At 31.9% G+C, this 15,315-nt stretch overlaps 2 protein-coding genes across 5 annotated transcripts in view; both read left to right on the top strand.

Moving 5' to 3' along the window:
* Positions 1-3,722, top strand: part of LOC124542461 (protein PRRC2C) — a 93,243-nt gene extending 89,521 nt beyond the window's left edge. For all 4 annotated transcript variants that reach the window (XM_047120412.1, XM_047120417.1, XM_047120409.1 and 1 more), the window contains one exon: positions 224-3,722. In XM_047120412.1, the coding sequence (XP_046976368.1) occupies positions 224-1,434 (1,211 nt within the window). In that variant the 3' untranslated portion in view covers positions 1,435-3,722. The remainder of the gene's footprint in view (positions 1-223) is intronic.
* An 879-nt stretch (positions 3,723-4,601) lies between these two features.
* LOC124539139 (retinol dehydrogenase 14-like) lies at positions 4,602-13,753 on the top strand. The gene is made up of 6 exons (XM_047116450.1): positions 4,602-4,700; positions 4,733-5,022; positions 5,183-5,418; positions 6,810-7,046; positions 10,191-10,263; positions 12,377-13,753. The coding sequence occupies exons 2-6, from the start codon at positions 4,738-4,740 to the stop codon at positions 12,551-12,553; spliced, it is 1,008 nt and encodes a 335-aa protein (XP_046972406.1). The 5' UTR covers positions 4,602-4,700; positions 4,733-4,737; the 3' UTR covers positions 12,554-13,753.
* Positions 13,754-15,315: the final 1,562 nt, after the last annotated feature.

The following is a 15,315-nucleotide window of genomic DNA, read 5'->3' as shown; positions in this document are numbered from 1 at the left end:
AGATAAATAAAACTTTCTTTAAAAAAATCTTCGTCATCACTGTGAGTTTTGCATGATTCCCTGTAATAGATTAGAACATGTATAGTCCCCCGAGCATGCTGTATTGTCGTGTAGCATCTTGACTTGATTTCAAGATTTATGTTTATTTGCAAAAATGGTCCTGAGTCTTTGAAGTTATTCGAATTATAATAACATTTATATTATTAATTTATCGATATTGCAGGGACGGATACAGTTGATGTTCCGGTAACGATGCAAGAATCCAGACGTTCGAGGTCGGCTCAGGGCGAGCACTCTCGAAGGAGGAGTGAGCCATTCGCCCATCACAGTGCTTCCCTAGACCGCCGCACGAGCCTCGACGCCGGAGCCCTGCGATCCGATCACCACCTCACTCATCACGATTCCAAAACCTCCCTCGCTTCCTTACAAACCGAAAACAGCACCGACGAAGGTTTCGTTAAATGCAAATATTCGAAATGTTCCTCCCGCGCACCGCAGGCAGACGCCAAACGACATTACAAAACCTGCCACAACTGCACGACGATGTACTGCTCCAAGGAGTGCAGGCGAGCTCACTGGGAGAAGCACAGGAAAGTTTGTCTACATTCGCGAGCGAGCACGCTGTGCAGGCAGATAATTTCAGCGGCAAAGGAAGACGTCAATTCCCTGCACCAAATCAGTACAATAGCTCATAAAGGATATTTAGCACAAGGAAGAGGAGTCGTGAAGATCTTCTTCACCAGTCCCGAAGCAGCGGAAAAGTTCACCATCCACGGCTACCAGTACTTGAGCGAGCCGGAGTTCGTGAAATGGACATCCCTCCAACCTAACGAAATGGGTGCTGAATTGTACACCGAAGTGGTAAAACTGTGCAAGGCGTACAACCCTGAAACGAGAGTTATATTATACGTCGCTGTGTGTATTATCAGCGAAGTGCCAACGAAGGGGGCCGTCAAGTGGGAAAGACAGATGGTATCGAGGTGCGCCAAACTGCGTCTCAGCAAGTCCGTATCCTCGGCGATACAGGAACAGAATCGCAAGCGAAACCGAAGAGATAGTAAGGGTACGCCCGAGGATCGGGAAACTCTCATCCTAACGTCGAAGCTGACGAACGCTGGCGAGAAAAACGCGGCGACGGCGCACAAATTCAGAGAAATATGTTTTAAGAATATTATAAATGAGATGGACAGTAGAGGCGTGGTTCTGAAGAAGCACTTTCCCGAGGTGTACTCGAGGCTGGCTGCCTACGTGGACGGCACGAGCGATAGATTCATCCCGATGACCATATACCCGCGCAACGCGACCAGTGGCAAGTCGTTCGTGTGCGTGATTATGCCCGACAACGATACGGACAGCACTCCCGTTGACGGGAAGGTGGTCACGGTGGACGTCGGCGTCGACCGTTCAAAACATCAGCTGTCGACGCCGATGTGATCTTTAAGGTATACCCGTTTCACATCGAGGGTATTGTACATATTTCCGCTGGATTTTTATAAGAAGAATAACATCGCTCAAAGCTGTATTCTTATGAGAAATTGTCTAAGATTTTTGCTGATCGTTTGATATTCCCTTCTTGACAACGTTTTATGAATCTCGTATGTGGTTTGATGTTGAATGTTCTCTTTATATTTATTAAATACAATTTTCTTAAATCTTTAATGTAGGAGGCGTTTGAGCCTTCTGGTTTGATCACGAATTGAAAAATTTATAATAAAAAACGAATTCGTGACTCAAACGCGGGTTTATTAAAAGACAAATATTATTGAATAGTTTCTTAATAAATATATTAATAGTATAATTAATAGAGAAATAAAAATTGCCTTTGAAATAGCTTGAAGTTTAGTTAAATATATATTATTTGTTATAAATAATTTATTGTAACATTTGGTGTTGTTGCTTAGAAAATCTACAATTGCGTTAGAGCAATAAAATGGTTGAGCGCAAATTCCAATTTAAATTTATTATAATTTTTGCCAAAAGATTGGACTTTATATAACGCATCGTTTTAAAATTTGACAATACTTTATTAAGAATATTAAAATAAAAAACAGAACCTAAATAAATTCCTAAAGTTTTTCATAAATAGTTTAGAAATTTTATACAAAGCTTATAAGCTTTTATAGTTATGTTTAAAAATAAAACTTTAATTCATTAATAATTGTTGAAAAATATTTACTATTTCTTTTTAATGATTGAAATATTCATTTCATTTTGAATTTTACTTATTATTAATTCAATTATATGTAATAACGTCGTTAGACACAGTATGACAGTTATATGGAAAAATAGAAGCAATGCCTCAAATGTTTGAATCTTGCACTTTATATTTTATAAGAGCTGAATACAGACTGTTATGTGGTCTGTAAATGTAAGTTAAAAATCATTTACATGTATTAATCATTGATAATTGTCACCCATCTGTCATTTGATATTAACATTTACAGTTAAAATAATGCGGCACAAATGAACATTATTATAATCTTGATTAATAGTGCCAACCTACTAATAACTTATTAACTATTAATGTGTGCTTAAAATTTAAGAAATACCTTTTTAAAATTAATACCAGAACTAGATTTGAAAAAAAACTATGAATATGAGACAAAAAATATTATAGTTGGCGTAAAAAAATAAAATACAGATAAAAACAAGCGAAAATATACTTATGAGGTCTGTAAGATGCTGCTTTATTAACATTTACCGCATTTGTTAACTATGATTAGTGAATAATAATAACATGTTATAAAATTTAAAAAAATATACAATAAGCATTTAAGCAAAACAAAAAGACTATTTAATTCCATTAATATTTTTGCGTAATAATACATTCATTATATTAATAGTTTTTATATTATAGCAAACTCATATTGTATAATTATTATATCTTTTTAGATAGAATAATGTTTATCCTTTTATGTTATTATATTTCAGATATTGTTATTGTTGTCATATTATTGAGGTGTTCAATTTACAAAATGAGTTCTTTATACGCATATTTAGTCTAGATTTTAAAAAATGGCAATTATGTGAAGTTATACAATCTGTGTTCTTATGTGTGGCTATGCTAGATGATACAAATATTGGACCGAGCTAACAATATGGGTGCTTCGTGCCTCGCCTAAAGTCATATTATAAGCTATCGCTAATAAATTTATGAACAATTATGCGTGGCACATTGTATCTTAGGGCTTTATTTTGAAAGTTTACAATATGTCTAAATAACGATAAAAAATAAAAACTATTTAAATATTTCTCTACTAATAAATTGTCTATGAATAAAGGGCATAGCCAGAATTTGCTTCAACGGGATGCGGGCGGGCGGTCGAAGACAGAGAAAACGAAAAAAAAGTACTTCTCTGTAATATTTATGTATGTATTATAAACAAAATTAATATTCGGATACTTATTACGGCATCCAAAATGGGCTGTGAATGAAGCCACAATGACAATCCTTGTCCCAACTTGGCTACTTTCTTGCATGTGTTGTTAAAAATAAAGCTCTTCAAACATTCCATTAATGTTATGATAATACATATTTTAGACAATTTAAACTCTTACTGTACTTATTTGTAATGTCTATAATTAAATGCCTCGTGAAAAGATATTTCATATATTGATATATTCATACTGTTACCATATCATTTGTGTTTCATAGTCTGGTATTATATAGATTTTTTTATCTAGTTGTCCCTATGATGTATTTCAAATAAACAGTGCGGCTATTTATTGTTTTATTTAAACTAAAATACAAAAAATAAATCCTTATTTATGTGAAATAACCACAGATAATATTGATGATGTGATGAAATGATATTATATATTATTACGTGTGTATTATTTACAATCAAACATTTCTGGTTACAAATTAAAGATAGATTATATTAATCAAATCTCAATCAATTTTCAGTCCATTGCTACATTACTTTTTGTTTGCTATTATCTCTTCTGACATTTGGTGGTAATATATAAATGTCCCATTGCTTGGCTAAGGCCTCCTGGGCAAAGCTTTGGCACTAATTCCACCACATTTCTCTGATGCAGATTTGAGGATGTATGTGGTAAAATTTCATTAAAATTAAACACTTGGAGATTTCTTTCACCGCCAAAAATAAATTGTAAATACAAAATTTACCACATGGACATTCAATAGTATAAGTACTTGTTCTAACCACGGGCCCACGTGGGCTCCTTATTACTCGAGATTCATAAAACATATAAATCGCAGATTCAATATCAGATAATGACATACTTAATTCGCTAATTAATTAAAGACAACAATTATAAGCAGTGTAATCTTATCAAAAAACGTGATAAAAAAGGCGATTTAATTAATATTAGTTCTAGATGCTTATAAGGGTTTTAAATGTTGATGTCTATTTAATTAAAAAGAAGTACCATTCTTCTTTAAATGAGAATATGTGATCATGCGTCAAATAAGAAAGTAGATGAATAATTTCAATTAAATTCTTAGTTTAACGGCTTTCAATTGTACCGACAGGACACAGATTATTTCGCCAATGTCACATAAATAACATCTTCGTATAATTTCAGAACGAAATTCTGACCTTTGACTTTGACATTAGTTTGACATTTACACAAATGTTTCCATTGGATTCTGTCCGAAGAGCGGAAAACGTAATTTTTATTTTTATTGCACTCTAGTTACGAAACTAACGTGCACTCGTTTCTTATAAGCATAATTTTAAAAATAATCTATTTAAAAAAATTTGATTTAAAATGGTGTCCTCATACGTTATTTACACGGCTGTGCCTATTTCCGTCGTAGTTGCATTAGGATTAATACGTAAGTGGAGATCAAGAAGTTGGGCTAAATGTGTAAGCAATACTTGCTTGAGAGGTAAAACTTTCCTCATTACTGGAGCGAACAGCGGGATAGGCCTGGAGACAGCCAAAGCTCTTGTGAAGAGGAAGGCGCGAGTTATTTTTGCTTGTAGAGATATTGATAAGGCAAAACAAGCAATCGCTGAAATAAGAAAAGAGCAACCCATAGGGGGCGAACTGGTAAGCACAGAAATAAAATTCTTTATGAATATTTAAGTAGTCATATGTCATTTAAAAGCAAATGAAACACAACAAAAAGCCAAAACAAAATAATGTTAGTAAATATCATGTATAAAATCTTAATATTACTTATATATTATATTGAATATATTTTTTACAGATTCCCATGCAATTAGATCTTGCATCATTTGAATCAATTGAGAAGTTTGTTGAAGTAGTAAAGGCTGGTTTCTACAAAATAGATGTTCTAATCAACAATGCCGGTGTCACAGTTCCACTGAAACAGGATCAGAAAACAAAAGAAGGTTTTGAGATACACATAGGAACTAACCATTTGGGGCACTTCTATCTCACAAACTTACTTATTGATTTATTGAAGAAAGCATCACCAAGCAGGTAAACTATCTGAAATATATAATAAAAAGACATTCACACTTCTTGCATATATATTAAAGGCCAGTAAAAATGCTTTATATATTAACTCCTGTCTTGACTTCCCAAATTTTTAGATAAAAAAAACTTAAAAAAAAAAGCATTATTATAACTTCTGACTTGAAAAATTGAAATTTTTATCTTTTCTCTACTATAACATACACATATTATACATTATTCTGATTATAGATGAAAATTTTATTGAAATCTGTTACATAGTTAAAAAGATCAAAATATACAGTCCCCACAAAATGTATGTATGATCTTTTTTCTTATTACTTTATTGCATTTTCAACCGACTTCAAAAAGGAGGAGGTTATCAATTTGTCTGTATTTTTTTTTATATAGTTTTTATGTAATTGATTTGGCAGTTATTTCAGATAGACATAATTACATAGATGTCTCTTAATTTATTAGTAAACAATTATAACACACACATGAATTAATTATATATAAATAGGTTCGAATATAAATTCACTAGCATTACATTATAACAAAGTAAATTGTTTTGTTGTAACTAATAATAGCATAATCTAGTTTCTTTGTTCAAATAAATTTAATAATAATTCAAATTGAACAAATGTTTTCGATAATGTTTTAGCTGATATAGCATATACCATTAAATCTATATATAGCCATTATATATACAGTGCATATGTCTATTCCACTGACAAAAAGATGAAAGGAAAATAATCAGCTTTACAATTAAATTGAGTTGTCTCAATTTAATTGTAAAGTCTATATCTTGAGTTATCAGTTTCTTATGAATTTCCAAAATAGTCTGTATTTTGTATGTCAAAATTGTTACTACATAACATACATAAGTAACAGAATGAATAAGTTTTGTATTTTTTGCAAAGAATCACAGGCATTCCTGGTACTTACGGCATTTTGGTTCTCGAAATATTCGTCGCAAGTCGAGACATTAAGATTGCTTTGATTTTTCTTCTTGCTGTGTCATTGACCTCGCGACAAGTTAATTCTCTTATGCCAGAAAACGAAATAATTGATTGTGCTTAAGGAATAGGGTCGAAATATTGTTCGACGTAACTTAAAACGACGTAAGTTGAGGACTGCCTGTACGTTATATTATATTAATAACTAGCTACCCGCCCCAGCTTTGCACAGGTATTTGATATGTATGGTTATATTATGACAAAAATAAAATAAACTAACGGTAAAATAACATAAAATAATTTTAGCCTATATTTCTGTAAAATTTCATACTCTACTAAATCCGTTCAGTAAATTTTTCGTGAAACAAACATACATACATCCTCAGAAACTTTCGCATTTACAATGTATATACTAGGATATATTAAACTATGTATAAATTGTGCTTGGAACATTTTTAGAGTCGTCATAGTGTCATCGACATTACATGAAAAAGGTAAATTGGACTTTGGTGATTTGAATCTAAGAGCTGAAATTGAAGAAGCGAAGAGAGGAAAGGGCGGCCGTCACAACGCGGGCTATTGTAATTCGAAGCTGATGAATGTTTATTTCGCACGCGGCCTGGCCGCCAAGCTGATGAGCGAAGGGGTTGATGTTAATGCCTGCTGCCCCGGATTCTGCTACACTAATTTATTCAGGTAATTGATTGTCTACATCGTGTATCATTGATACTATATCATCATCAACTTCCTCGTGCCCTTTTCCCAATTGTATTTGGAATTGACATAGCAAATCTTCTTCCATACTCCTCTGTCTGACTTTCCAGTCATATCGGCTTTTACACAATCCATCCATCGTTTCTTTGGTCTTTCCCTTTCTCATTCCTCTGCATATCATGCCCATAACAGCCAGTATCCCCATAACTTCTCGGTTAACGGTGCAACTTCAAACATCCTCTTATGTACTCATTCCTTACTCTATCCATTCGCGTATGTAATATACTATATGTCAGTGTTTATTTGATAACAGTGGATCACCGGTAATCCGATAAACGTTTTGTAGGACAGTGTCAGACTATCGAAATTGTCGGATTATAGAATACCCCACTGCCTAAGAGTAAGACCCCTAATATTCCGGATTTTATTTTTATAAAAGACTACATTGTAATCCGACAAATCTATCATATTAATGATAAGATTCTGTGTTATAATATGAAGTATAAATAAGTGATAGATAATAGATAAATTCAAACTAAGCAATCAAAATAAACACATAATTCGTCGTGCACAATAGTGGTGGAGCACAGGTAACCTGCACAATCATGCATTATCAAGATTGTAAAAAAATATTCAATAATATTAGACGTGTCGGATTACAAAGGGTGCCGAATTAACCGGGGCCAGGAATAATACATTTTCAAGTCTTAATTACTCAATCAGTCGAACTATCCATAATGTAGCATAACGATTTCTCAAATAAATACACGTTAGCCGGCATTGTTAGTTTTGAGACGGCGCATTTATATTTAATGTAACATCTCAATTTGCATTTGATAATGTAAATGTACTTTCGTAAAAATATAATAGTTGTTTTTAGAAGTTGTGACGTACATACTATTTATAACAGGAACTGATACTAGTCGCAAATATAATGTTTAGAATTAGAAGTTAAATAAAAATACATGAAGTGCACTCTATTTCCTCGCCTGATAATTCGATGTGTTCAGAGTATAGTACTGTGGCTAATATATATATGTGGCTATAATGGCTGTAGGTACATTCCAGGGCAGAGGAGTGTAAACAGTAAACATTACGAAATTCCAAACCTCGGAATTCTACTGAGAATTTTAATATGTTTTACTAATCCCATCCGGGGTTCAGTAAAAATAAAGAAAATACTGCCATGATCTGCCTGTAGGAACTACCGCGATATCCTAACACGAGTGGCAGTTGTTCAGACACATGCAGGTTTTCTCACGATGTTTACGGTTTATTTATTTTATTAAATCTTTTTCCAATTGTAAAAAGTAGTTTATATGTGTATATTCAATGTACTTTGGGCCTTTTCAAACCAAGCCACTAAATTTTAAAGGCAAATTAAACGTATGAAAATTCATTGGTTTTTGGGTTGCTTGACTTCTCATCATTGGGCCGTTATTGGCATTTCAATGGAGGTTTCATGAAGCTACTTCAATTTTCAAAACACAATGTCTAACTTGAATATGTAAGACTAGCTGTCTCCGCGACCTTATACGCGTTTGAATTTAACAAAAAAAAGTATACTGTAGCCTAAGTTACTCCCTATTATATCAGTTATCTGCCAGTGAAAGTCTCGTCAAATTCAGCCAGAACAAAGAGACAGACACACAAAAATTGTAAAAAATGTTATTTTGCTATATGTACCGTGTATACATCCATATGCATTGATTAAAAAGGGCTATTTTAATATTACAAGCAGACACTCCAATTTTATTATATGTATAGATTATCTCAATGAACGTCACGTGAACACTTGTGTATATTTTATCTGTATCACATAATCACTATGCACGTTACTCTTATCTGCGCTATATTGATTTTATATTAAAAACAAAAGAAAAACCTGATATAGTAGCATAACTGCTAAGTTTCATTACCTACTCTCTTAGTAACACTTATAAGAAGGGAGAAGGCCCGGAAGACATTTACAGACTGGTATTTTACATTTATTTTTAATTGGCGGTGCTTTCCGTAAAATGTATTATGCAAAGTAACATGTTAAGATGGCCCAGTGATTAGAATGTGAGCATCTTAACCGATGATTGCGGGTTCAAACCCAGGCAAGCACCACTATATATATGCTTAATTTGTGTTTATAATTCATCTCGTGTTCGGCGGTGAAGGAAAACATCGTGAGGAAAACTGCATGTGTCTAATTTCATCGAAATTCTGCCACATGTGCATTCAACCAACCCGCATTGGAACAGCGTGGAATATGTTCCAAATTCTCTCCCTAATGGAAGAGGAGGCCTTATCTCAGCAGTGGGAAATGTACAGGCTGTTACTTTACTTTAAAGCAACATGACTTATATATAATATAATTTTACGAATGCCTACACGAATTTAACGCTTCTCATGTAAACATTCTAAAATATATTACCTACTAGCGAGCTGATACTAAGTATTCTACAGAGTTTAAAAATATCTGTAAGTCTATCTGTTTTAATTTTAAAGATCTAAGCATACATAGGGACAAACGGTGGTAAGCTACTGTGTTCTATACTATGTAACGATATGTATGATATTGTCATATAATCAAATCGCGATGATTCTTCAGGTATGTTTTCAGTTAGAAAATACAATATATTGTTGGAATGAACAAGCAACATCAACGTCAAGTCACACAAATTAAAAAAAAACCAAGGCGGGAGTTTTGCGACTGACACATTTGAATCGCCATTATCAAAAAATTAAAATCAAAATAAACTTTATTCAAGTGGGCTTTTGAATCGTCATTTAACAATTACCTGTTGACTTCCAAGCAGGATACATTAATTGAAAATTTTGCATTTAATTAACATGACGTTGTATTTTTTAAATGTTAAAAAAGAGTAACTACTGAATTTCTTGCCGGTTCTTCTCGGTAGAATCTACTTTCCGAACCGGTGGTAGCTTCACTTAATTGTAAAATGACGATTCAAAAGTGCTTATAAAAGCCTACTTGAATAAAGTTTATTTTGATTTTGATTTTTTTTTTGGTAGGTTGTTTGTTATTGTAAATTAAAGATAATTGTTTTAGAGGTTAACCTACTTCCTACTTCTGGTTCTAAATGTATATATTTGATGTATCGTTTTTTGTTTCAGAAATTTCGTAAGATGGTACCATTACATATTGATGGCTCCTGTTGCGTTCTTCTTCATGAGGTCAGCTAAACAGGTAAGTTGTTAATATCATTAGCAACTTTAGAACTTGTGCTTGTGTAAGATGTAGGGTGACCATAAGTGTGGATTGTATCGCGAGCCTTGTCTCGCAGACTGGGTAATAGACAATGTTTATCTGGCAGTCAGGATAATTCTAATTTAACTTTATAATAATAAAAATATAAAACAATTAATAAAATATAATTAAACGGAAGACGTATTTTAATGTATTTTGTCAGCTTATATGACAAATAACAATTGGTCACTACGTGGTTATACAAGAACTATATCAAATATCGATGAGAATTTTTCTCGATATTTATATATTATTTATGTAGTGATACGCATTGAAATGTTCGTAGGTTAATTTTAGAGCCATTTTGTTAATCGTACTTAAATAAATGTAATGTTTAGGACTACAAAAGAAACAGCACCCAATCTTATTCATATTCGCCGGAGACATTATAAATAGACAAAGGCGCTTATTTCCTCACTCTTGTCATATATAAATCAATTCTTATCATACGCAGTACGAACTGCTGTAGGTACGTTCCAAGGAACGAAAATGACAATACTGCCAAATCTGAAACATCTGAATTGACCGATTGACTGATTTATATATGTATTTATTATACTGACTTTCGTTGCTAACTAATCTTTCAAGGCATTTTATTTTATTATTCACACCATCTTAGCAGATAAGCATATACTGCATAATTATTTTAGCCACACTCTAAATAAACCAACAATAAATTATTTATTCATTAAAAAGGTAATTAAACAACAATATATAACATATTTTTTACAATATTCCGAGTTATTCCATGTTTATGGTCACCGTAACAGTTCACCATTAAAGCAACTTAACGATGCATAATGTTCATTGTTATGAAAGCACAGTATTTATTACGCTAATTTTAGCTTCGTTATTGCAACACAAACTTAACTATTACTGGATACGCTTCTAGCGATAGCAATCGCTTGAAGCGGATTCAAAAAAAAAATCACATAGTACAGTACACATATTCCATTTTTTTTTATTACTTTGCATACCTCGGCTTCTATATGGTAAGCCCTAATTCCTAGTTTTTTTTTAATATACTGTGCTTCAATATTCTTGTAGCGTTCTTCAAATAGATTACAGACGGATTACGCAATACATATTTACATTGTACAGAATTCTATGAAAAAAGTCTTAATAAAAATATTTTATTAATAGTGTTTCATAATTATCTTACAAGTGTAGAAGTAGTCTGTAATATTAATTTTATTTGTGAAAGCGCTTTTTTAACTCAATTTTTTCATCATTCAAATTTACCTTATAAATTTCTTTGAATTCGAAAGAGGATTTATCTTATTATTGTAATTCTGGTGGTTGTGTCGGACGGGTTTTAATTTCCTTAAGAATATATAAAATATCGATATATTATATTAATGTTTTATGTACAAAACTATTACATACATTGTAATGTGATTAATTATTTTTAAAATGTAATTGTAATAAAAGTTATACACTTATATACATACTATCCTCATTTCTTAAACTCAAAGTACTATACTTATTTACTTTCTTTGTATTTTAAGTATTTGGTTGTAGCGCATTGAGTAAGCGCGTGTAAGTAGGTACCACCCACTCATCAGAAATTCGAAAGCCGAACAACAGTATTGTTGTATTTCGTTTGAACGGTGAGTAAACCAGTGTAACTACGGACACAAGGGACATAACGTCTTAGTTCCCAAGGTTGGTGGCGTATTGACAATGATAGGAATAGTTAGTATTTCTTCCAACGCCTAATTGGCTATTTACCATCAGGTGGCCTATTTTATCGTTCGCCAACATATATCAAAAATTAACTATTTAAATGTAATACGCGTTTAGGGACATATGACATCTTTATTCTCGATAGCAATATTATCTGTGCTTTGGGGAAAATTTAAAATGTGTGTATACAAAAAAAAAACAACCAACTACATTTTTTTATAAAAACCGCCTCATATTCCGTCACGGGAATGACATCACGATCTCTTATATCGTCATACTTTACTTTTTGTCTTCATTTATACGTCTGTCTGACGTCCTGTGGCAGCCATTTTGTTTATTACATTTTGACAGATAATTAATATTTTAGGGCGCAGAAACTGTGGTGTTTTGTGCGAGCGACTACAGCATCGAAGGCCACACCGGTAAGTTTTACCGGGACTGCGCCGAGTACACTTCCAAGTACCCATTCAACAAGGAAGAAGAAACTAAACTTTGGGAGATCAGCGAAGAGATGGTCGAAGCTAGGAAGCCGCTGAAAAATTAACCGGATACCTTCAATACATATTCTAAATTGATTAAATTCATACATTATAAGTAAATTATTAATTCCTGAACTGTTTAGTTTATTTGTTCCAATTATATGAAACTATCTTTTTTTTTAATTCAATGTCTGTAGAATATTTTGGCGCGTTTTTTTGGCAGTTGATGACGCACAGATAAAAAATTCTGTAAACTTAATTCGAATAAATATCAAGTCGAGTGCTTGTATAATATAATTATCGCATAATAATTATGTTACATATCATGGTGTCATAGTTTAATTAGATGTAAGTAGAATTCCTTGACTGTTTAATAATTAATAATTCATTATGTATGTTTATTAATGGATCTTTATTTCTCAAATATTTTGTTTTTATCCTTATAAATTTTAATTCATTCATAATAATAAAAAAACCCAGTGGTATATACGTAATGTACGAACACAGATAGACAGACGTCTATCAATAAAATAAAAAACTATATATAATTATACACTTAAATTATGTACATAGTAATGTTATTTTATATGAACGTGTGAAAATTTATATATTTCTATAACACGTTATCATTATATTATTCACATGATAATTAAATGTTTATTTGTCTCATTTCAATAAAAAATATATTCATTGTTGCCATATGGTGGGATAAGACTGGCTGATTGGTGCAATTAAAAACATTATAAGAAAAAGTAAATGTTCCATTTTCAAACTGTATAATAGCGATCAATTTAACCTTAGGACCTTTTTTACTTTTTCATAGTCATCTCATAATATAAATATATATTAGACATATCTATTGGAAATGTTAAATATTGGGTCTTATTCTGGTGTTCATTGCTTATACACACCGTCAGATGAACATTAAAAATATTTATAAGTGCTTAAATATATATATATTTTTGTTTATTCACAGAATATGCTAATTATGAAGTCGTTTCTCTCAATGTGTTTAATTATTTTTCCTTGCGTTAGTGATGCTTGAGTCCCTATGGTATGCCCAATAATCCGCTGACCCAATTAATTATACAAACATGATGTGGTGTACAGCAGAATCGACACATAAATACATATTTCCATTAAACAAATACTCATTTCAAATTATTGAATCTTTTAACACTCGGGTAGAAGTAGAATTCCAAAGATGTATAGGTTATAATTTTTGTTAAATTAAATATTAAATATAATCGGGTAATTGTTGATAATCTGTTGTTTTATTTTAAACCTCTCAGAAAGTATTTAAAACAGATAAATAAAAACCGTATAACTATAGCCTGTGAATATAGGTATAATATACCTGTTGTGAGTGTGTTAGACATTTATTTATAGCGCCTCAAGTGTAAGTTGGCGTGTGGCAAAAAAATGTACTAATTGTTTTTGTTCATTTATATCTTATTTGTTTTATTTACCCTTATTAAGAAAACTTACCCAAAATCTATTAAAAATGAGACGTAGAGAATTATTTTCTAGGTAGATAAAAAAAACAAAGTGGTAAGACAAAGGGTGTAGCAGGTGCTGCCACAGGAACGCCAACTTATATTTAACAGTCTGTAAATATCTGATGACAGCTATGACAGTCGCCATATGTCATACTACTCAACTAATGTGCATGTACAGTCGGGGTAAAAAAGGTTACCTTAAGATCTTCATTCGTGTTCAGTATGAGCGATAATCTGCTTTACCGATCGAGAATGACATTTGCTTCGTAATGATTTCATGTTTAGATTCAAAAGGCACTGAAATCTTTAAGTCTTGATAAAGGAATTAATTTGAAAACTGACGGAGGTTTTCTTACTCTGACTGTACTTAATGGCACTTTTTGGGCACTATTTGTTTTGGCGCAATCTCAGCTTTGACAATGAAGACACACAAATTATCAAATATTATTATAAAAGGTATTATAAGTCAAATAAAAAACATTTTTTTCTTAATTTTTATTTTGATCCCTTTGTAGGTATCTATTTAAATCACAGCTTATAAATATTTTAAGCTTATACTCTATGCATAGTTTTATTTCTATAATACAATACGGTGCAATTCACAAATCTAAGTTATTTTAAGACTATTAATTGAGGAATGGATGTGGAATTATCTCACTACTTTCTGATAAACAACAATTGCAACACGTGACAAAATCAAAATAAATAAAACACATATGTATAAAAACTACGTAAATCATAGATTAAATGACACAACAGACTAATTGTGTCAATTTTTTCTTATGTACACAACATCTAAACTTAATTATTTTCCTTTTAATTTATTTCAAGGCTGACTAGTTATGGTAAGGAACTATCTTAGATAATAGACAATAGCGTGGTTAGGATATAAACCACTCCTAACAACGACTGTCCCCAACCAGATGTAAGATGTGTTCAATCAATAAATACCGAATAAATAATACAATTCTAAATGTTTCTTGAAACAGTTGATTTCAAAAGAACTAATCGCTATGAATCTTACTAACTTAACAAGCGAGAAAGAGAACACTATATATTAAGTCACTACAAATCAGTTTAGATATTGTGTACGACAGAACTGGTACAGCTTTTTTTCTGGTTCAAATAAACATTTTAAAGCATTTACAATTTCAATTTCTTAATTCATACAACTTGACCAAAATTTTAATTTCATTCAAACACTAAACATGGGCGTAGTAAGCAATTTCAAGGCGAATGGTTTACATCATTGGATCGACTGAATATTTCGAATACAACAAACATATCTTATAAAACAAAAACATGCCAATTTTTGACACTCTATAATA

The sequence above is a fragment of the Vanessa cardui genome, chromosome 2 (assembly GCF_905220365.1).
Source record: "Vanessa cardui chromosome 2, ilVanCard2.1, whole genome shotgun sequence".
In the NCBI taxonomy this organism is placed as follows: domain Eukaryota; kingdom Metazoa; phylum Arthropoda; class Insecta; order Lepidoptera; family Nymphalidae; genus Vanessa; species Vanessa cardui.
Note: the sequence above shows the minus strand (reverse complement) of the source record. Positions and strands in the feature narration are given on the sequence as shown.

Bases quoted from the DNA above. Each gene is read 5' to 3' on its own strand.
- LOC124539139 (XM_047116450.1), top strand. From the start codon at position 4,738: ATGGTGTCCTCATACGTTATTTACACGGCTGTGCCTATTTCCGTCGTA. The intron at 5,419-6,809 runs GTAAACTATCTG...GAACATTTTTAG, and splicing joins AAGAAAGCATCACCAAGCAG to AGTCGTCATAGTGTCATCGA. The intron at 10,264-12,376 runs GTAAGTTGTTAA...TTAATATTTTAG, and splicing joins TCATGAGGTCAGCTAAACAG to GGCGCAGAAACTGTGGTGTT.